The sequence below is a fragment of the Podarcis erhardii genome, assembly GCF_964252035.2.
Source record: "Podarcis erhardii genome assembly, chromosome: 8".
Classification (NCBI taxonomy): domain Eukaryota; kingdom Metazoa; phylum Chordata; class Lepidosauria; order Squamata; family Lacertidae; genus Podarcis; species Podarcis erhardii.
This window is the reverse complement of record NC_138499.1, coordinates 13,275,608-13,298,897: the sequence shown is the minus strand read 5'-3', so window position 1 is coordinate 13,298,897 and position 23,290 is coordinate 13,275,608. Positions and strand designations below refer to the sequence as shown.

At 46.5% G+C, this 23,290-nt stretch overlaps 1 protein-coding gene and 1 long non-coding RNA gene across 7 annotated transcripts; one reads left to right on the top strand and one right to left on the bottom strand.

Annotated features, from left to right (window-relative positions):
- Nucleotides 1–2,434: 2,434 nt before the first annotated feature.
- Nucleotides 2,435–9,924, bottom strand: LRATD2 (LRAT domain containing 2). Of its 6 annotated transcripts, none has more exons than XM_081874720.1 (2): nucleotides 9,903–9,924; nucleotides 2,435–3,944 (listed from the first exon to the last, which is right to left on the bottom strand). In XM_081874720.1, the coding sequence occupies exon 2, from the start codon at nucleotides 3,937–3,939 to the stop codon at nucleotides 3,052–3,054; it is 888 nt and encodes a 295-aa protein (XP_081730846.1). In that variant the 5' UTR covers nucleotides 3,940–3,944; nucleotides 9,903–9,924; the 3' UTR covers nucleotides 2,435–3,051. The 6 variants fall into 6 exon arrangements, with proteins under 6 accessions (XP_081730846.1, XP_081730842.1, XP_081730845.1 ...); XM_081874716.1 differs by lacking the exon at nucleotides 9,903–9,924 and adding an exon at nucleotides 9,534–9,895; XM_081874719.1 differs by lacking the exon at nucleotides 9,903–9,924 and adding an exon at nucleotides 9,534–9,895 and having other exon boundaries at nucleotides 2,435–3,941.
- LOC309349131 lies at nucleotides 9,492–19,285 on the top strand. Its single transcript, XR_014159744.1, has 4 exons — nucleotides 9,492–9,570; nucleotides 17,516–17,581; nucleotides 18,342–18,547; nucleotides 18,689–19,285. It is a non-coding gene; the product is annotated as an uncharacterized lncRNA (long non-coding RNA).
- The last annotated feature ends 4,005 nt before the right edge of the window (nucleotides 19,286–23,290 follow it).

Sequence of the window (23,290 nt, the reverse complement as noted above, 5' to 3'; positions counted from 1 at the left end):
ATGCATTGTGCACAGTTGTTTAGGGGGTCGCATGGTCTGGGGCACACGACTCAGAAGCTGGCCCGTGTTTTCCGACACCGGCAGCTTCCTTGAAAAATTCTCTTGAACTTTCCGTCATCTCAAAACAAAAAGCCCAGAAACTGGTTGGTGAGATAATAGCATTGCTATCCCTCCACCCAAAAACAAACAGTGATGCAGCAGCCCACGACCCAGCTAAGCCAAATCAAGTGTGGGTTTGCTTGAAGTGCAAGAATCAGACAAGCGATGCACGTTTCTGGGGAGTTCTACATTCAGCAGAATGAAGCAGTGACTGTGTTTTCCTGGACTGTACTATTTCAAAGTATTGGGGGGGGGGCAGTCACATATCTTGAGTGCCACATTGGATAAGACTCTGTTTACGACTCAGAGAAAATTATAATATGAACATTTGTGGCATGCGTCTTCAATGCTAAGGGAAGGTTTGTGTTTGTTCTGGGAAGAGAAGCATCTAATCATGTGATGCCCCCCCCCACACACCTGCAGCCTAAAGTGGTACAGCCCTGGAAAGCCTCTACGACTTTTTTCTGTTGAATGTACAATCTGCTGTCCTCTTTGAGGTGCACCACTAACTTCAGGTTTGAATACTTCAAAGCAAGCCACTTCGGGATTACTGTTGAAAATGGCTTTCAGGACCCCATATTATGTTGGTTTAAGACAAATGTTCTGGCTTGTGGTTTTAGCTAGTTGCCACTGCAACAGAACAGTGTATCCCAAGAAGAGACAAAGTGGGAGGGGAAGCTAAGAAACAGTTTCCTCTGTGCTACAGTTTCCTTAACTTCAGAGTCACAACAACGGAATCAAACTTGAAATTCCTTTGCTTTCCAAACTACTCTCAATCCACAAGTTGCTTTTCCTGGAACAGACCTGCTAACTCCCATGGGAATACCCCAAAGTATGTTTCATGAGGAGTACAGCCCACTCTCTCCAATTACGTGTGATCCAATCTTGCAATGGACAGCAGGGCAAGGGAATCATTTTCTGCACCAAGTAGTGGAGAACAGCAAGCTGTAAGAGAGGCGGAGGGGGGAATATACTATATATTCTGCTTAATTGCATTGAAAACACTTTGCTTCCAAATACAGTACTAATTCTCGCTACCTCAAGTCAATCCGGTGGCTCATTCAAGAAATAAGCTCTCTCTTCCTCGCCCCATTTGTGTGAAGGACCCTGTTGTGTTCTCTGAATGCTAGGAAGTGGGATGCAATTCTCAGGCAGAAAACAACCCATCAAGCATGGCTCTTACATAAACCCCATTGAAGTGAAAAGAGCTTTCAAAAAACAGGGCCAATTCAATTGTTACCCTGCGCTAGCAAGCTACTACAAAGGAAGGCTTTGCATCTCTCTCCTTCTGCAACTACGATCCCTTGACGAGTCAAATGGCTTTTAAAAATCAGATCTATCACCAAAAGGAGAACAATTGCTCCCTCTTTCTTCCCCCAACAATATCGTTGTGGCGCAGCGGCACCTGGGGATGAACTTAAAAAGGCTTCTGGAGGAATCAACGTGCAGCAGGTGAAGCCAGAAGCTCCCCACGGCTTGAAAACCCACCATAACTTCAGACAAGAGATAAGCCTAGTCTACTGCCAAACCGCTACTCAGAAAGGGAGAGGGCTTTGTACGGTCTGCAGAGCTTACTGAGGTGAAAAGGGGAAGGGTGAAAAAACCCCAACCTTTCAGAAACAGTTTTCCTGGGATCCTGAAATTTTGTAAGCAAACCAAATTACAATATAAACTGATCGAGACAACCAGTTTCTTCCAAATCACTAAGAACCTGATCTCCAAAAGCAATTAAATCAGGGTATTTCTGCCCTCCAAGCCAACTGTCATGCAAACCCAGAAATTTTGGACCCAGAGACCTTAAAAAAAGTGGGGGGAGCTATCAGTTCCTAGTGTGCAATTAAATTGTGTAGAATTAATTCACATTTTGCAATAACATAGATGTGCCCAAACATGATGTGGCTGTGAAGCCAATTCACATCCCAATGGTGCCACGTGGATTTAACCCTTCTCCCACTGCCACCAAAATAGTATGATTTCCCCCCCCCCCCCAAAAAAAAAACCTGGCCCGTGAGATATATTATAAGTGGGTCATATGGCTCAACAGAATTCAAGCAAAAGCTTTGCCAACCATTTCAGTAGCACCCAAAGGAAATCTGCCCTGCTACCAGGAAACAGCAGCCAACTTTCTGCCAACATATTTTAGGCTCCTTGGTTAAAAGTGAAAAGAAGTTGCAACTGTCCTCCTACACCAGGGATGCGGAACCAGTAGCCCTCTAAGTGTCGAAGGACTCCAACACCCATCGTCCCCCAGCCAACATGGCCAATGAGCAGGGATGATGGGAGCAGGAGTCTAATAACAAGGGCTCCTTTCAGAGATCCCACAGAGGGGACCCAGGAACCTCCATCCCACAGCCTTCCAAAGGATGGCTTCTCTTTATTAAGGAGCCAATGCAAACAGGCCAACAACCCCATTCTACAGCGTTAACAGTGATTTAGCCATTAGATCCTTGGAGGGATGGGGGCAGGGGAGTTTGGGGAGGCCAGGACTGAAATAGATTCCAGAAATGCCAATGCAAACTAGGAGGTAAAGGAGGGGGGAAAACAGACAGCAGAGGGGAACTTTCTGGCTCTGCATTTTAATCATGTAGCCCAGAGCCACTGGACTTCACCCAATTTTAAAGCTGCAGGAGCTAAAAGCACAGACTTGGAGCCGGCTGGGGGAAGAGAAAACCGTGCCAGAACAGAGAGGAAGGAAGATCTCCCTGAGTTTTAACCATTGACCAAAAAACAAAACAAAATAAAAAAGTAAAGTTGCTGGTTCTACCAAGCGCGGAAGGAGTTAAGTGCTAAAGCACAGACACTTAATCAGCTTCCCCCCCACACACACTTCCCTTCACATGTGATTGGAGTGAAGCTGCCCTGAAGCAGCCCAGAGGGGCTTATAACAGCTCAGTTTCTCCGCCTTCAGTTTTAATCCATCACCCAGGCTGGGCCCAGCGGTGCAAGCCCCGCTTACTCGTTGGCTGTCTGGGCCCCGGGATCCTTGCTGTCGGCGTCTTCGGCCGGCTGCAGGTGGCTGGAGAGTTCTTGGAGGACGGCCACCTTCCCGATCTGGTCGTTCCTCCTCTTCTCCATGATGAGGTCCTCCAGACTCTGGAATTCCAGCGTGTGGCTGCGCTTCTCCCCCAGCTGGATCTGCAAGCGGTAGGGCTGCTTGCCTATCCGCAGCTCGCCACCGATTTTGAACTCACGCTTGCCGTAGCGGCACCAGGCGGCAAAGCACTCCGAGTTCCTCCAGCTGAGGTCCCGGTCCTTGCAGCCCACCTGGTCCAGGGCGTTCCGCACCACCGTGGCCGGGCTCAGCGGCTTGTAGTGGTACAGCTGGTTAGCAATACGTCCCCGCCTGCCCTGGCTGGCGTCGGTTAGAAAGCTGTTCACTACCTCCAACCGGTGCAGGTGCACGACTTGGAAATCCCCAACGTAGACCACCCAGTGAGGGTACTGGGCCTGGCAGACAAACTCCACCACGTCCCCAGGCTTGCACCGGTTCAAAAGGTTTTCTGGGGTGTAGGTGGCCAGGTGGCCCCCTCCTCCTCCTCCTTCCACCCCGTCGGATGTCGGCACATCCCCAGAGAAGCTTTTCTGGTATATGCACTCGTCGCGGTAATAGATGGAACATTCCACTTCGTGAAGGCGGGGGTCATACGGCTGAGACGTGGGGTGCTCTCCGCCGAGGTCGGGCGCCACGGAGTCGTGCTGAGGCTCCACGTCATCGTCGTCGTTAGAAAATATGTAGGAGACCCCAATCCGGGGGCCCTCATCCCTGTCCATGCCCGTCGGGTCTGTGGTGGGAACCTCCTTGTAGTTTAAGTGTGTCAGCTTCTCCACTTGGTTCCCCATGCCTGCTGAAGGAAAAAACCAACAGAGGCATTAGTGCAGGTGGAATCCCCAAAAGAGAATCCCCCAAAACTCGTCCCTTGCTTCACAGGTTGCAGAACTGCATGGCCATTTATCACAATACTGCAACTCTTAGAGGGGAAAGTGGGAGATCTTTTCCAACCCAAGGGTTCTTTCTGGGCAACATTTCAGGGGCCACATGCTAGCAACGGACAGGGCCAGAGGCAAAAGAGAGCAGGGCAATGGGTGCGAATTTTACCCTTATCCAGTCGGTGAGTTTCTGCATTTGCTTCTCCATCCAGCCAAGAAAGAGGTGTTATTCAAGGAGACATTCCAGCTAGGCAAAACCACCCCATGAGGGCATGAAGCTGGGCTGGTGCTCTAGAGAGAGCCCTGAGGGCCAGGTTGAAAGACATGGAGGGCCACATTTGGCCGCCACCAAGCCTGAGCTCCCCCCCCATGTTACATCCTCTCCAGTGTTTCTACTTCAGGCATGGGGGAACCTGTTGCCCTCCAGTTGATGCTAGACTACAGTTTGCAGCATCCCTGACCATTGGGCCTGCTGGCTGGGGCAGGTTTTAGTCCAGCAAAATCAGCTGGACTGCCTGAGCTTAACAACCGCAAATCTAGCAATCATACACATGTCGAAAAGTAAGAGACTCTTTTGTGTAACTTGACCCCCAACTTCCACCCCTCCTTGATGAAAATGAGCCCCTGGGAGCTGCAGCCTTGGGTGTCTAAATCCACCATCTGCTTCTGCCCTCCCTACACTGCTTAGTGATCACTCTCAGGTCCAACCTATACCGGACCGGACCATTTAAACCCAGGGCACCTCCACCCTGACAAACAGCAGCTCTGTAGGGCCTAAAGCCAAGGATCTTTTGCAGCTCTGCTACTTGAGATTTCTTAAGCAGAAATGCCAGCGGTTGCACCAGAGATCTTAGACATGCAAAGCATTTGCTTTAACACTTGTGTGTAGGTGGCTGAGCACCACCCCTAACCCCTTGATCTGGAAATGTACCTGCAGAACAGGATAAAAGCTCCCCATACTGCACAGGCAAGTCTAAAGAGAATGGGGAGGGAAAAACAAAAGAGCAAACAACTGACAGAGGAAGAAATATTTTTGGTTATGCACAGAACAGAGTTGTTGAAGAAAGATATTTCAGGCTTGAACTAGGCAGGATGTTAAATATGTCTTTGTGCTGAAACGGCTGTTTTTATAAAAATGTAACAAGCATCAGTTGTGCGGGGTGGGGGGGTGGGAAGAGGCTGGGGGTGGATTCCCCTTCCCAGCAAACACCAAGGCTAGAAAAGGGATTTTGCTAAAGACCTCAGCAGGAGTGGAGAGGGTCTCATCCCCCCATCTGTTTGCTGCAATCCCCATAATTATCACACACACACATACACACACATCTCAGCTGATGCTTGGCATTTCAATGCCTCATCTAGGCTCCCTAAGACCACATTAAGAAGACATGGTGCAAAGGAACACAATGAGCAGCCAAGAGGGGTTGCTACAGAAAACATGGGGTGTGTAGGATGAGATGCATATCGGTTTGGAAACTATAGGGTGTGTGTGTGTGTGTGTGTGTGTGTGTGTGTGTGTGTGTGTGTCTCCAATCAGCATTTTGAGCCAGTTCCAACTGTAGCAGGAAACAGACTTAAGGAAGTATCACATGGTGCAAAGGATGCTGGGAAAGGGAGCTCAGGTAACAAGAAGTTTCCCCACCTGTTAGAAGAGGAGGGAGTTGCAATGCAACAGAGAGAAGAAGAGTTTGGCTTTGATATCCCACTTTATCACTACCCAAAGGAGCCTCAAAGCGGCTGACATTCTCCTTTCCCTTCCTCCCCCACAACAAACAGGTGAGTGAGGTGAGTGAGGCTGAGAGATTTCAGAGAAGAGTGACTAGCCCAAGGTCACCCAGCTTCTGCATGTGGAGGAGCGAGATGTGAACCCGGTTCACCAGACTACGAGTCTACCGCTCTTAACCACTACACCACACCGAGGGACATGGGATGAATCTACAACAGGAACAGGAAGGACTAGACATCACAGAACAGGTGAGAGCCTGAAAGGGTACCACTTTGCCACCTGCCTAGGGTTGCTGCCTTGGCTGAAGAGCACACAAAGCAAGCACTTAACACAATGCAGAAGGAGGCCAAATTAAACCCGGCTGCTTTGACAAGGGATGTCTCCCATATATCAGCTATGTAAACAGAAGTGATGCTGATGTCAGACCACCAGCTGCTTGCTTATAGAGAAGCTATGGGCAGCTGAAGTCTTGGCATTGCACCCTATGATTCAGTTATTTGACAGTGTCCCCGCTCAGATTTTCCTCCTTATATGTGACTGATGCACACATGCAACACTCTGCAGGTTTCGTTGGAGTTGTTTAATGTCAATTTTTTTGTATCAAATGTGGTAAAAGAAAAGACAAGGCAACCGCTGCCATGATTATCCTCCCTTCCACCTACCCCCGCCCACCAAATCATTTGCTACTCTTTGGGAAGGATGAACTTTGAGAGGATACTTGTCTCAATTTCATTGTTGCTAAATGAGATAATATCAGCATGCCATGTTACTTTATAGCAGTGTTGCCAAAACCTGGGTCCCTAACAATTTTTGAACAACTCCCACCATTTCTAACTAGCAAGGGATGATGTGAATTGTAGTCCCAAAACACCTGAAGACCTGGGTTTGGGAAACACTGCTTGATAACAAAGTTGGCAAAGCTGTGGCCCTCTGGACTCCAACTACCATCAGTCCCAGTGATCAAGGGTGATGGGAGTTGCAGTCCAGGAATGTCCAGAGGGCCACAGTGTACTCATCCCTATAGAACGGTTTCACAAACTTAGGTCTCTCCAGTGGTTTTTGAACTACAAATCCCATCATCGCTGACCACTGGTCCTGCTTAGCTAGGGGTGATGGGAGTTGTAGTCTAAAACCAGCTGGACATCCAAGTTTGGGAAACCCTGCTATAGAGTAACAGGAGCAAAGGGACAGGCTCCTTAATCTTAACGAACCACCTACATCTAAAGAGGAGGGAAGAAGCTATCAGAGCAAGGAGAGGAACCAAAAAGGACAAGGGCTGCTAGCCATAAACCTGAGCAATTTATTTAAAGAACCTGGGAGTCAAAGCAAAACCCACAACAACCAAGTCGCCAAAAGAAAACAACCCTTTGTTCCTACTTCCCATAGCACCACCAGACGCAAGCTCTGGAAGAGGAGCTCTGGAGCAGTTCCACAAAGCAAAAAGGTTCTACTGCATTACAAAGCTAGGCTTGCAGTCAGTTGTTGTTGGGGTTTTTTGGGCCCTGTGGCAAGCACCAATAGCCAGTGTTAGAAAGTCGGATAGCTAAGTGCCAAATGTCTCCTTAAACCAGGGTTGCAGTCACCAAAATGGAATGCCTAGTTTGCATTTTGGGAAAAGACTGCTCTAATTTTTCAAATGAAGGACTGGCTGTGATTGATTCTCAATTAAATACCTGGCTAGTTCAGATGACAACCTTGAACTTCAAGAAGAAAAGTCACTTGATCCAGGGACAGTCCACATATATATTAGCCTATTCTGGCCTCTTTTTCTTAATGGTGACATGGACCATTCATAACATAAGAATATCCTTCACAAGTGTGGGCAGGGCAGTTGGGTGGGATAAGTGAAGACAACAGTTAACTCGAATGTTGTTCACTGCTCCTGCTCAGGCTGCACAGAAAAAGGCATTTTGGTTCTTGAAATTCATTCCGATTGCAGAGATAAAATAGAACTGATTGAATTCTACAAGATGTGTTGCTCGTGTGTGGAAACAATCAAGACCCAAGGATCCCCAGACATGCACCTCCAGGTGGTGGAGATGTCAAGCACCCAGGCATCTTCACTTGGTCACAAGTGGCCAATAGAAGCCAGGTACAAAATGTGCCTGGCTTATTTCAAAGACTGATCAATACCAGGCTCTGGCAAGGCCTCAGAAACCCAGGGGGACCATAGAACATAGCAAGGCTAGAGGTTAGAGACGATGATCAGCTCTCCATACGGTCAGAGGCAAGGCAGGGTAAGTTTCAGGCTCCAGCCCCAGGCACACTTGCGAGCAAAATCTCACTTTGACTCTTGCTGCACAGAGTTTGATGTCTGCATCATTCCATCGGCCCACTCCTGTGAGAAGGCCGAGCAGTGCTGAAGGGACCCAAGATGAAAATGCTGCTCTTGCTGGGAGTTTGATCCTGAGGGATTCTCAAAATTCACAGGGGTGGCCCCTTCCATCACTTATGCCCTTTCTAGTAAGAGCATCAGAAGGATGCTACTGGATCAGGCAGAGGCCCATCTGCCTGCTTCATCATCCCACTTCTGACAGTGGCTAGACAGAAGAAGGGCAACTGCTCAGTGGACAAGCACCTCAGGTCTCAGGATCAGTCCCTGGTATCTACAGGATGGGTAGCAAAGTCCCCTGCCAGTTGCTGTAAATGATACTGACCTAGATGACCAAACCATCCCAGGCAGTTTCCTATGTCTCTGAAGAGCAGATAAGGGCATGAAAAAATAAGCAGCAGTAGAAATGGCAATTAAATGCCAGTATTAAAATTCTGCATTTCTTCCAGAGTCTCCAAAGCACTTCCCATACACCAGTGGTTCCCAACTGGGAGTTCGCATAACCCACACAGGAGGGACTGTGGTACTATTCACATAACAAAACTACCCAAGAAATACATAAAAAAAATCAAAAGTAGGGGGTCCATGGCTTGGCTTTTGAAAAACGGGGTCCACAGGACTTAGCTAATTAGGTACTACTGGCATGGACCACCATAAGCTAATCAGTTCATCGGACAACCCAGGAAGGTAGGCCATTCTCTCCATATTGCCGAGGAGAGGCTGACGTTGGATCAGCCCCTTGTCAAAGGCCACCAGCGTACGCTCTTAATGAGAGAATGAAGTCCAATTTCATTCAGTAAGACTTCATTCCAAACGTTTAGGACTCTTAAGGTGCAAGACACACATTCTCCAATCAGCGTTTATATATATATATATAAAAATGCAAACGGGACTCTTACAGCGTTACTGAAGCGCCTCTTCCCGAATTGATTTGGAAAGCACCCGAAGGATAACCAAAGCCTTAAAATGCCACTCCACGTCTGGGCTCACTTTGCCTACGAGGCTGTTGGTCTTAAAGGGCGTGTTTGCTGGAGAACACGCTGAAAGCCCAGCCCAGTTGCCGGCCACCTTAGTTTATTTATCGAATCGCGGGTGAGTTTTCCCAGCGGGATCTTTTTCTCCGCGAGCTGCGCTCCCCCTCGCGCTCCTCCATCACATTCTTCCTCCAGCGATCAAAGTTTTTTGGGGGGTGGGATGGGGGAGGGGAGGGAAAGGAGGGGCGGGGTGCCGCCGGCGGCCACCAGGTTGCCCAGCTACAGCCCGAGAGAGACGCGAGCAGCCAGCCACTCACCTCTCCCGCCACCTTCTCTGCACAAACAAGCCGGAGATCAGCCCAGGTGTGCCTGGCTCCCGTCACCTGATCCACTCCCCATACCTTCCCCCGCTCCTCCTATTCCTCCTCCTCCGTCCGGAGAGCGGCTGCTGCTGGTGGCGACGGCGCTGGAAACTTACCAAGCGACGGCGCTGCTGCGAGGCTCCTGGGGAGCCGGTTAGTCCGCCTGGTTCCTGGAGGCTGGAGGGATTTTATTCGTCCCCCCTTGGAGGGGAGCAACAGCCAACAGAGAGTTGTGGCTTCCCCCCTCCAGCTCAGCCCGGCCGCAGGTGGCTCATGGTCGCCGCGCTGTGCGCTCCGGCTGCGCGCCCGCCTCGCCAGCCGGCCTGAGCAACAAGCGGGAGCCGGAGCGGGTGGCTGGAGAGAGCGAGGCGGGCGCTGGAGTCCCCGGCGAGCGCTCAGCCCCCAGCATTTAAAGGCATGGCTCCCCCGGGAGGGAGGCGGGTGCGCGCTTTCTCGCCCGCCCGCTTTTTGTTTCCCAAACGCACCAAAGTCGCGCGTCTTTGCTGGCGCTTCCTACTCCGTGCGCCCTGCTCGGTGCGCGCAGCGCCGATCACAGCCAGTGGAGGGAGCTTTGGTTTGGGGGCGGGCAAAGATCGGCGGGGGGGGGGAGAGGAGGAGGAGTTAAAGCAGCCGTTGGTGTGCGTATCTCTGTGCGTTGTTTTTATTTTTTTCGCGGGGAGGTGTTGCTCAAAGAAAAAAAAACCCCGAGCCGTATGCAGTCAGAATCGGAAAGTACCGAGTTGGTGCGGAGGTTGCCAACTTTAAAAAAACAAAAGCCCAGCCGCGCCGCCTGTGCCTTTAACGGGGAATTGAGCGGAGGGTGGAGGCAGACTGCTTCGTAAGCACATGAGAAGCTGGATCAGGCCATTGCATAGGAGTTAACTCCTAGGGGCTGAGGTCTCTGCGGTACCCCCATTAAAATATTTGAGGGGATCAGGTTTCCCCAAAGTTGATGGGCATCGCCATTTCAATGGTATGTGTGCACCGGGTCTTGTGATTGATTATGCAGGATGCCCCATTTAGTTAAGCACCCTGTTTTCCCAGATATCCGTGGGAAAACCAGTAGGCAGGATTCGAGCGCAGCGGCAGTTCTGTGGTTTTCAGCAACTGCTATCCAGAAACATTGTTGCTTCCAGCTGTGGAGGCAGGGCAGAGCTATCATGGCTAGTAGCTGTCGATGAATCCTCTCCTCCACCAATGACTTTTCTCCTTAAAAGCTTCGCCAGCTCTTCGGCTGCTGTTAAAGCCACGCGCCCAGCCTAGGCTGGATTCCCCCCCCCCCGCCCCAATCAAGTGGCGATGCTAATTGCCATCTCCCCACCGATCCCAATCAACGATGTAAAACATCGATTCGATGCTCCAAAATTAGCAGGCCATGATGTTTATATCTCCATACCGTAAAAAGTATGTGATTCATAAGCACCAAGCTGTTTTTTTCAGGCACAGGAGGAGCCCAAGCTAGATTTAAACGACAACACTCGCAGCTATGAGCAGGCCATAGCTCAGTGGTAGAGCACATGCTTGGAATTGGGGGGGGGCAGACATCTATGTTGTGGACTCTCCGTCCTTGGTGGGTTTTAAGAAGAGATTGGATGGCCATCTGCCATGGATGCTTTAGCTGAGATTCCTGCATTGCAGGGGGTTGGACTAGATGATCCTTGGGTGGCCCTTTCAACTCTATGATTCTGTGATTCTTTCACAGTTCTGCAAGCTTTCCATGGACCACTGGAATGGAGCGAACGGGCCGCGGTTTGAGAACTTCTGCATAAGCTATAAATTTTCCAGGCATATATATTTTTTGGACTGCGTTGTCTGCTGTCAAGTGGTGTGTGGGCAAATGCTTAATTTCTAAAAAAGAGAGATGCCGGCGTTCAGGCCTATAAGGCAGCTCTGCCATCTGCCTTGGAAGCTTTGTACTTCCAGACAAGCAGGGATGCAAAGTATTTCCTTGCTTGGTGATGAAGGAAAGGCAAGCTGCACGTGCCCATAGGTAATCTTAAACACTAACAGGGTACACCTGAAACTGTGGCTCTGGAATTGGCACTGGACACCGGGGGAGGGCTATAGCTCAGTGCCAGAACATCTGCTTTGCATGCAGAATGTCCCAGTGCCATTTCCTCCCATCTCCAGTTAGGGCTGTGAATGTACCGAGTCTGGAATCCTGGAAAGACTTTGCCAGTTGGCATAGACATGGGACGGAAGTGGGTGGCGCTGTGGGTTAAACCACAGAGCCTAGGACTTGCCAATCAGAAGGTCAGCGGTTCGAATCCCCATGACGAGGTGAGCTACCATTGCTCGGTCCCTGCTCCTATCAACCTAGCAGTTCAAAACCACATCAAAGTGCAAGTAGATAAAAAGGTACCGCTCCAGCGGGAAGGTAAACGGCATTTCCGTGCACTGCTCTGGTTTGCCAGAAGCGGCTTAGTCATGCTGGCCACATGACCTGGAAGCTGTACACCAGCTCTCTTGGCCAATAAAGTGAGATGAGCACCGCAACCCCAGAGTCGGTCACAACTGGACCTAATGGTCAGGGGTACCTTTATCTTTACCTTTATAGACCATGGGTAGGCAAACTAAGGCCAGGGGGCCGGATCCGGCCCAATCGCCTTCTAAATCCAGCCCGCGGACGATCCAGGAATCAGCGTGTTTTTATACATGAGTAGAATGTGTCCTTTTATTTAAAATGCATCTCTGGGTTATTTTGGGCGGGGGGCTGCCTGATGTTTTCACATGAGTAGAATGTGTGCTTTTATTTAAAATGCATCTCTGGGTTATTTGTGGGGCATAGGAATTCGTTCATTTTTTTAAAAAAAAAATATATAGTCCAGCCCCCCACAAGGTCTGAGGGACAGTGGACTGGCCCCCTGCTGAAAAAGCTTGCTGACCCCTGGCATAGACAATACCGGGCACAATGGAGTAATGGTCAGACAGTGGTATTTTTCTAGGTGCCAGAACAATTAACACCTCCCTCATTGTCTTAGAATGGCAATGGCACTCACCTGAGAGGTGCCGGAACAGCTGAAAAAAAAGCCTTGGGTCAGACACCATGTAAGGCAGCTTTCTATGTTACTATCATAGGCATAGGGGGAGTGGGTGGCGCTTGCTGATCAGTTGGAGATCAGCGGTTCGAATCCACTCGACATGGTGAGCTCCCATTGCTCTGTTCCAGCTCCTGCCAACCTAGCAGTTCGAAAGCACACCAGTGCAAGTAGATAGATAGGTACCGCTGTGGTGGGATGGTAAATGGCATTTCCGTGCGCTCTGGTTTTCGTCACGGTGCCTCGTTGCTCCAGAAGTGGTTTAGTCATGCTGGCCACATGACCCGGAAAGCTGTCTGTGGACAAACGGCGGCTCCTTCGGCCTGAAAGCGAGATGAGGGCCGCAACCCCATAGTCGCCTTAGACTGGACTTAACCATCCAGGGGTCCTTTACCTTTTTGACCTATCATAGGCAAACCAGTTCTTGGGGATTTGTTCAGCCTTTCACCATTTTAAGTCTTAACAGATGGCATATTTGAAATGTGATCTGCTATTCATTTATCGTGGAAGACAGGAGTGCCTGGCGTGCTCTGGTCCATGGGGTCACGAAGAGTCGGACACGACTAAACGACTAAACAACAACAAAATTTATTTATCATGCATATATTTATTTGCAGATCATCGCAACGCAAAGTAACCAAAATGGCACACAACAGAATAAGATAAAAAAACAACAACAAACAAAATATTACAAACTTGGTGCAATTAAAAACAAGTGTGCAATTATTATTCCATGAAATGACTGGGGCAGACTTCAGGGAAAGCCTTCTTAAGCATTAAAAATGTCTCCAGTGCTTGCCTAAATGACAACATGATACATGCTTGTCAGATTTCTAACCGCACTACACTATGCGGGTTCTTTTGCGTAGAGGTGGTAAGCTGATGCTACCGTGAGTTGTAGGGTTTCTGTAGACAGAGAATCAGAGAATTGTAGAGTGGGAAGGGACCCCAAGGATCATCTAGTCCAACCCCCTGAAATGCTAGAAGCACGGCTAACATGCCCCTGACATGTGGTCATCCAGCCTCTGGTTAAAAACCTCCAGTGAAGGAGAATTCATCACCTCCTGAGTCTGTTTCACTGTCCAGCGTTCTCTGATTAGAGTTGCCACCTCTCCCTCCCTCTCCTTCTGCCATATTTCCCCCATTCTTTATCTTTTCTCCTTGTCAGCGTTTTGGTCAGGAGTTCATATACAGAGTGTGAAAGGGGTTAGGTTCAGGTGGGGAGTTGGGATCAGCTAAGAAGCAGGTGTAGTGGGCTTGAGAATGAGGAGAGGGCATGGTAGCATTGAAGTTGTTACTATTGACTGGATTCCAGTCCATCACTGGACACTTTCAAAATTGTGTGGGATGTCCATGTAGGAGATAGCTTGGGAAAGGATGGAAATGGGGAAGAGGAAAATATTTGTTTGCAATAAAACGTTAATAAAACAATGACAACAACAACAAAAATAATGATGATTTTGCAAGATCTTTCGGTTTTGGCTAAGTTTCTGATGGCTAGAGTCGAGCATTAACTGGAAATTAGTTTTAATATCTGTTTTATAATTTATAGTAAGTGTGCTTTTTAAATAAAAATAAATTTCTCCACCAAGCCATGGTCGCCATTCTCCCACATAAAATAAATGAAGAAAGCAGTACAAAAACAGCACCTCTAATTTGATTCCAGTATGTAATAAAGGCCAGTTGCTTTGCCAGCACAATAATAAACCGCAACACTCAGTATTGTTCTGCTTCTGAGGTCAGAAAGGGACAGAATATGGTCACCTGGTTTGTGAATCCGAGATGTTATATCTGGGTAGCTAATGCTGGGGTGTGTTTAATTCTGATCATGCAATAACTCCCCATGCAGCAACCAGGGAGAATCGCCTCCCCTCAAAAGAGGTTGTCCATTGTGTCTCTGTGTGAGTTGCTGCTGTGATCTAATTCTGCCTCGGGTGGCAAAATGGGATGTGCTGCCCTTGTGTGTTGTTGCATGCCCATTTGCTACAACTTGCTGGAGAACAATTTCACAGTGCATTTCAGATGTAGCAGGTATTATAGGAAGACCTACTGTTTTGTTGATTTTGTCTTAACTTGGTTGAAAGTGAGATGAAGAAGAGATCGAGATCTTTAGTCTCTGTCTTACTAATGGCTGCAAAAAATCATTTGGGTAAGAAAATGGAAAGACCAGAATGTACCAACTGTTTGAGAATGGCTAATGAATTGTGTCGGAAGTGGCAGCGCAGGATAAATTGATAGGTGCTATTGGGAAAAGAGAAGGTGTAAAATGGAAGGTGGAAAATGTATGCAGAGAGATGGAATTGTTTTGTGCATTACTGGAATGAGCTATATGGTAAGATATTTGTTTATGTAGTTTATCCCATTTTCTGTTTATAAATGTATCACTAGACTTTGTTTAAATAAAACATTTTTTTAAAAAAAGAAGAACCAACACAGTCTCAGCCAGCAAGCTTACAATCTAACAAACCTGATATGAATGGGAAAAGGGATGTGAGCAGATGAGATGGTCCTAAGAGAGATAGTTCTGGAAGTTAGGGTCCTCTTTTTCCTTCTTCTTTGGCAATCACACATTACAGAGTAAGATTGTCTTCCATGAACACGGTTTTAACAGTGAGTCTGTAGGTGACTGTGGAGGCCAGTTCTGGATCCACACGTCCTTCCACAGTAGGGACATAGGTTTCTGGGCAGGAGTTGATCACGGTGAGGGTTTACCAAGCGTGCCTTCCTCTTAGCATGTTTCTCCCTTGCATCCTGAGTTTGAGTGTCTTCAAAGTCAATGACACCTTTGGTAAAGGCTGTTCTCCAACTGGAGGATTCTCAGGCGAGTGTTTCCCAGTGTTTATACTACTCTCTCTCTTTTTTTTTTTTAGACTTGGGAGAGTCTTCTTTTGTTGACCACCAGCATTACGCTTTCCATTTTTAAGTTCAAAATAGAGTAGTTGCTTTGGAAGACGATCATCAGGCTTCTGCACAACATGACCAATCCAACGAAGCTGATGTTGAAGAATCATTGCTTTGACACTGGTTAGGGTCCTAGTGGCAGCTAGCCCCCAATCGGTCAATGAGCTTAGCATGGAGACTGTTGCTTTCTGTAAGTGACCTGATACATTGCATGAACAACACAGGTCTGCTGTTGAAAATGGCAGTCACCTGACAATCATGTCCAAAGGCACATGGGGCCACCATCTTCCTGAAGCTATTCAGGTCTCCGTCCAGTCAGTTGTCTGTATGGGAGACTTCCCGGAAACCACATTCACGCATACTTGGATACATCTATGAAGTCATGGAGACAGAGGCTAGAGAATAGTTGTTCTCCTTCACTCATGACACTTGATCTGATGGGCATCCAATGAAGCGGAATCTTGGAAGATTTAGGACAAATAAAAGGACTCTCCCAAAAAGACCAGAAGCGTTTCTTTTGGAGATAACTGGGACAGATGTATCAAAAAACCAAAGGAATTTATTCTTATATGCGACAACAGCAGCGAGAATATTATATGTTTAAAAACAGCGAGATGAGGCAGTACCTACTAGAAAAGATGGGCCATTGAAACTGATGGGATAAGCTGAATTAGCAAGAGGTGGAGAGCAAGATGAGACAGTTTTGAAGGAGGATTGGAATATGTTTGCAGACTATTTAAAAATATGAATTGTAAACATGTTAAAACGCAAGCAGTTTTGGAGTAAGGACAGCACTAAAATGTATATCTGAGAATACGGTAGAAGAGAGGTTTAGAACAGGCATAGGCAAATTTGGCCCTCTACATGTTTTGAGAGTACAATTCCCATCATCCCTGACCACTGGTCCTGTTAGCTAGGGATGATGGGAGTTGTAGAACTGATTTTATAATGAATTGATTTTAGAATGCTGTATTATTTTACTGTTCTTAGCCGCTCTGAGCCCAGCTTCGGCTGGGGAGGGCAGGATATAATTTTTTTATTATTATTATTAGTCCCAAAACATCTGGAGGGCCGAGTTTGCCTATGCCTGGTTTAGAATACTGATACAGAGGTACCTTGGTTTTTCGAACAGAATGTGTTCTGGGAGTCCGTTTGGCTCCTGGAACCATTCAAAAACCAAAGTGTGGCTTCTATTGGCTGCAGGAGCATCTTCGGCTTCGGCCAATGTTCGGCTTCCGAAAATTGTTCGAAAACCGAAACACTCACTTCTGGGTTTCAATTGTTTGGGAGCCGATTTGTTCAGGATCCAAGGCGTTTGGCTTCCAAGGTACGACTGTAATATGTAGCAGTATTAGAAAACTTGAGGAAACCATGGAAGGGTGGAGGGGAATATGAATACTTACGGAATGCTAATTGGAAAATGTTGTACAATTTGTTTTCTTTTCTTTTGGAAAACTGATAATAATAATAATAATAATAATAATAATAATAATAATAATAATAACAACAACAACAACAACAACAACAATTTTTTAAAAAAGAAAGTACTTCACAATGCTCTCATAAGAGTTAATGATGGGCCCCCTTTTGGATGGCTTTAATGGAGAATTAGACAAATTTTTGAAGGAGAGGGCAATTGATGGCTACCAGTTACTGGAAGCCACCAAAGGGGAGAGGGCTTTTGAGCTCTAATCCTGATTTCAGGTTCCCCACAGACATCTGGTTGGCCACTGTAAGAACAGCCATTAGTTTGATCCACCAGGCTCACCTTCTTATGTTCTTATGGTGGAAGAAAGTGGAGATAGAAATGTAATAAGAGCAGCTCTACTCTTTCCATAGCCTGGTGAAGCACAACTTTGTACAAATACCTGGTCTCCTGTCCACAGCAGCTGATGACATGAGGCAGGAGCAGGGAAATGTGTTGCCATGAGGACATTGGAACATCTGGGACATGGCTCTATCTGAGCACTTGACCCAACGCCAGAGGGTAATTAAGGAAGTGACACAACAACACCACTTCAGCGTTACATGGTTTCCCCTTCATAAGCTTTAATAGTGTAAATAGTTCATTTTACAGGCACCTCCCCAATGCATTTTTCACTGTGGTGCAGTTATTTGGTCAGTGAATCATTTTCTATCTTTTTTTATTCAACACCCAGACTTGAGAGCTCCTGGCCATGGAAACAGCTGCCTAATAGTGTCTTTCTATCTAGGTCTGCTCAGAAGTATGTCCTACTAAATTCTATGGGACATGCTCCCAGTGAAGTGTGGTTAGGACTGCAGCCTAAGTCAGTAGTGGATATGATGCCAATTGTGTGAAGGCAATTAATGTACACTTAATTTTTTAAAATGTAAATAGCAGTCAGGGGAGGAGTATTCAGTATCAGGATTGCAGGGGTCGGGGCTGCATATACAACCAAGAGTCCTGGGAGTTGTAGTTTGTTAAGGGTGCTGGAAATTGTAGTTTTGTGGGGGGCGGTAAACTACAGTTTCCAGGATTCTTTGGTGAAAGTACAGTGGTACCTCTGGTTATGTACTTAATTCGTTCCAGAGGTCCGTTCTTAACCTGAAACTGTTCTTAACCTGAAGCACCACTTTAGCTAATGGGGCCTCCCGCTGCTGCTGCGCCGCTGGAGCACGATTTCTGTTCTCATCCTGAAGCAAAGTTCTTAACCCAAGGTACTATTTCTGGGTTAGTGGAGTCTGTAACCTGAAGCGTATGTAACCTGAAGCGTATGTAACCCAAGGTACCACTGTAATGGGCTTTAATTGTGTGGTGTATTCACCACCAGGAAGAAGAGTTTAATTGTTTTCCCTCCTGCCGCAATTGTGACAAACACTCTCTGCCCCACCCCAAACTGCTATTTGCCTTAGGAGAGAAACCTTCATTTGTGGCAATGGAGGTTTCTCTCACAGTGCAAATAGCTTTGATGGGGAGGAGGTCACTGGGACCACTGAGGAAAGGGTTGAACTCTTTCTTCCCAGGGTCCCAGTCCTCCTAATGCTTTCCCTTACACTATGATGATTCATGGCATTCATGTAAGAAACTTCTTGTCTGGTTGGGCCTGGAATAAGCCAGGATTCTCATATATCTGTGTGCAATGAGCATTGACTCCCAAATGGAGGACTTTGATTCTCCCACGAGTTAGAGAACTCTCACACGTCTGACGATTCTGTATGTATCTGAAGAAGTGTGCATGCACACGAAAGCTCATACCAAGAACTGACTTAGTTGGTCTTTAAGGTGCTACTGGAAGGAATTTGTTTTGTTTTGACTATGGCAGACCAACACGGCTACCTATCTGTAACTGATTCTGTATGCTGCATAATAGATGTTACCGGGACAGGGGGAGCAACTGGGCTGTGTCGTTCCAAGGCCTTTAATCCAGCCACAAGTTGCATATACTCCTGTTGCTTAAAACCCCAGAGGAGAAGTCAGCAGTATCGAGTTAAGGGTTCTTAGGAAAGCAAAACAAAATAAAATAAGAGCTTCGCCGGCGCAATAGAGAAAGGGCAATTAGAGGTTTTCTCTGCTGCGGCTGGATTGACTTTGGCAATGTAGATCTCCCTTGCCTCTCAGATCTTGCAATGGATCAATTGCATCCAATTCGAAAGAAAAGCCATTTCAAGCTGTATAATTTCATATCGACCTATAGCCGGTGCTGAAGAGGTGCTGTTAGTATCTACCAAGTAGACAGCACATTGCAGTGGGGGACCAGCAGCAGGGGGGAAAGGAGGGAAGGAAAGGCACCCCTCTGCCCACACCCTGGTGGTTTGTTCCACATTCCTCCTAAATTGGGGGTGGATGGGTTTAGTAGGAGCCCCTTACCTCCTCTCTGGCCCCTCCTTGGTGCAACCTTCACTAATCTATTGTAGGGTCTTGTTTTATGCTCAAGAGATGAATGCAACAGGTCGCACAACATCCTTTAGACCAGGGGTCAGCAAACTTTTTCAGCGGGGGGCCGGTCCACTGTCCCTCAGACCTTGTGGGGGGCTGGACTATTTTTTTTTGGGGGGGGGGGAATGAATGAATTCTTATGCCCCACAAATAACCCAGAGATGCATTTTAAATAAAAGGACACATTCTACTCATGTCAAAACATGCAGATTCCCGGACCGTCCGTGGGCCAGACTGAGAAGGCAATTGGGCCGGATCCGGCCCCCAGGCCTTAGTTTGCCTACCCATGCTTTAGACCAGCACACCATTGTCATTGATGACTTGCTACCTGCTTTGCACCATCAGGTCCCAGGGTGTGATAACAAAAATAATAAAATTCAATGTTAAAAACAGTGGAAACAATTCACAGTCACAGGCAGGGCTGGCCCACCCATCAGATGTCAAGGAAATAAACAACTATCTGTCTTCTAGAAGACATCTGAAGGCAGCACTGTTTAGGGTAGTTTTTAATGTTTGATGTTTCATTGCTTTATTATTATTAATAAAGCCACCCAGAGTGGGTGGGGAAACCCAGCCAGATGGGCGGGGTATAAATAATAAATTTATTACAGTGGTACCTGGGGTTAAGTACTTAATTCGTTCTGGAGGTCCGTTCTTAACCTGAAACTGTTCTTAACCTGAGGTACCACTTTAGCTAATGGGGCCTCCCACTGCCGCCACACCGCTGCTGTGCAATTTATGTTCTCATCCTGAAGCAAAGTTCTTAAGCCGAGGTACTATTTCTGGGTTAGCGGAGTTTGTAACCTGAAGCGTCTGTAACCTGAAGCGTATGTAACCCCAGGTACCACTGTATTAGTATGATTATTAGGCTAGCCAAGAGCTTTTGTGATCCTCATGCTCTCACAGAGTCCAAGTTTTATCTGTAGACTGAGGCTGTAATCCTTTACCTGGGAGTAAGCCCCATTGGGGTCAATGAGACTTCTGAGTAGACACATGTAGGGCAGCTCAGTTGGTAAAGCCAGTGGCAGAGGAAGGGGGTACGGTGGGGGCAAACTGCATCGGGTGTCATCCCTGAGGGGGAGTGACATTCGGCACGCTGCCCACATGCGACTCCCAAGCCTACCCTGAGCCATAGGGTAAGGGGAGGAGCTGCACCACTTTGCTGGTGGCATTCCTCGCTTCCCCCTTCATTTTGACAGCTGGGGGAGGCTTGGGAGTTGTGGGCAGGCGGCACGCCGAATGTTCGCCATGGGCAGCTTGCTCCGCCGCCGTGAGGGGCTTGCTCTGTCCCCGTGGTCAGCTCACTCCGCCCCTGGCTGGAGGGCGCATGCGCTGCTCCAGGCACCTGAGCGGCTATCCCGCGCATGGGAGGGCACCCTCCACGCCACACACCCCTCGGGAGTGCCACCATCCTGGGCAGCGCGGGCATATGCTCTGTCGCTGGGTAAAGCATGAGACTCTTAATCTCAGGGTTTGAGACTCATGTTAGGCAAAAGATTCCCACTTTGCAGAGGGTTGGGCTGAACAATCCTTGTGGTCTCTTCCAACTCTACAATTATATGATTCTGTGAACTTCATGGAGAGGGTTATTGATGGCTGCTGGCAACACTCTGCCTCTACAATTGGAGGGAGCAACACCTGTTACTTGAATCAATATTGTGCTTGTCCATATAACTCTACTCTGTCCATATAACTCTACTCTACTCTGTAAAAGCTGTAGTAGCTACTACTACTATGCTATAAGATCCACTGTCCTGTGATATCATATATGGTATGTACGGTTGTTGATGGTTTTTATATTACTTTTGCTGTAAAAATGTGTGAGGTTGCGATATTGCATTTATTTGTATTACCTAGAGTTTGTACTACTGATGAAACCAAGGACGGCAAAACAAAGCTAATATTCCGGAAATCCTTGTCTTAGACTCTGTGAAAGGATTCTGTTTTTTTTTTTTTTTTTTATAATAATTTTTATTGATTTTACAACATAAACAAAAAACAAACAAACATAATGCGACTTCCCCAAACCTCCCCTTCACTGCATCCAAATTTCAAAATTTTTAGCAATTCTTCATCCCATTTTTATATTTAATTCTCTTTAAAAAGAGTTTCTGCTTTATAAATTTCGATTTATAGCTGTAATTCTTAGTGTCCAATCCCCTGACATCTTAACATTCCGAAATTTTACAACAATTTTTAAGATAGATTTTAAATTTTTTCCAGTCCTCCTCCACTGTCTCTTTCCTCTGGTCACGGATTCTGCCGGTCATCTCTGCCAGTCCCATAAATTCAGTCACCTTGGTCTGCCATTCTTCCAGAGTAGGTAATTCTTTAGTCTTCCAATACTTCGCCAAAAGGATTCTTGCTGCTGTTGTTGCATACATAAAAAAGGTCCTATCTTTCTTTGGTACCAATTGGCCGACCATGCCCAGGAGAAAAGCCTCCGGTTTCTTTACAAATGTCCACTTAAGGATTTTCTTAATTTCATTATAGATCATTTCCCAGTAGGCCTTAATCTTTGGGCAGGTCCACCAAAGGTGATAGAAGGTTCCTTCACATTCATTACACTTCCAACAATTGTTATTGGGCAAATGATATATCTTTGCAAGCTTGACTGGGGTCATGTACCACCTATAGATCATTTTCATTATGTTCTCTTTCAGGGCACTACATGCCGTAAATTTAATACCTGTGGTCCATAACTGCTCCCAGTCAGCAAACATAATATCATGACCAATATCTTGTGCCCACTTAATCATGGCTGATTTAACCGTTTCATCTTGTGTGTTCCATTTTAGCAGCAGATTATACATTCTAGACAAATTCTTAGTATTGGGTTCTAGCAATTCTGTTTCTAACTTTGACCTCTCCTTCTGAAATCCTAGTTTTCTGTCCTGCTTAAAAGTTTCATTAATCTGGTAGTAATGTAACCAATCTCGGACTTTAGGTTTCAATTTCTCAAAACTCTGTAGTTTCAACTTTTCACCATCATATTCTATAATTTCACAATATTTTGGCCAGTCTGTATCCATGTTCAATCTTTTTACCGCCTTAGCTTCCATTGGTGACAGCCACCTGGGGGTTTTACTTTCAAACAAATCTTTATATCGATTCCATACATTATACAATGCTTTCCTAATAATATGATTTTTAAAATTTCTATGTACCTTTACCTTGTCATACCATAAATATGCATGCCAACCAAAACTATTATCATAACCTTCCAGGTCCAGAATGTCTGTATTCTCAAGAAGTAGCCATGGTTTCAGCCAGCAAAAAGCTGCTGCTTCATAATAAAGTTTTAAGTCCGGCAGGGCAAAGCCCCCTCTATCCTTTGCATCAGTCAAAATCTTAAATTTAATTCTGGGTTTTTTGCCCTGCCAGACAAATTTAGATATATCTTTCTGCCACTTCTTGAAACAGTCCATCTTATCTAAAATTTGCAATGTCTGGAACAAAAACAACAATCTCGGCAATACATTCATCTTAATTACAGCAATTCGGCCTAACAAGGAAAGTCTCAATCTTGACCATATATCGAAATCTTTCTTCACTTCAGCCCAGCATTTCTCATAGTTATCTTTAAATAGGTTCACATTCTTAGATGTTAAATTCACCCCCAGATATTTTACCTTTTTAGTAATTTCCAAACCAGTTTCTCTTTGAAAACTGTCTTTTTCCCCCACCGTAAGATTTTTTTCCAACACCTTTGTCTTGTGTTTATTCAATTTAAAACCTGCTACCTGACCAAATATTTCAATAAGTTCCAGAACTCTTTTTGTACTAGTTTCTGGCTGTTGTAGTGTCAAAACTAAGTCATCTGCAAATGCTCTTAGCTTATAATGTTTAGTTCCGACCTGTATACCTTTAACCAGCTGGTCTCTTCTAATCATATTAAGGAAAACCTCCAGTACCGATATAAACAATAGAGGGGAAATTGGGCATCCCTGTCGTGTCCCTTTCTCTATTGGAATTTCATCCATAACCATACCATTTACAATAAGTTTGGCCTTTTGCTCAGAATAAATTGCACTTA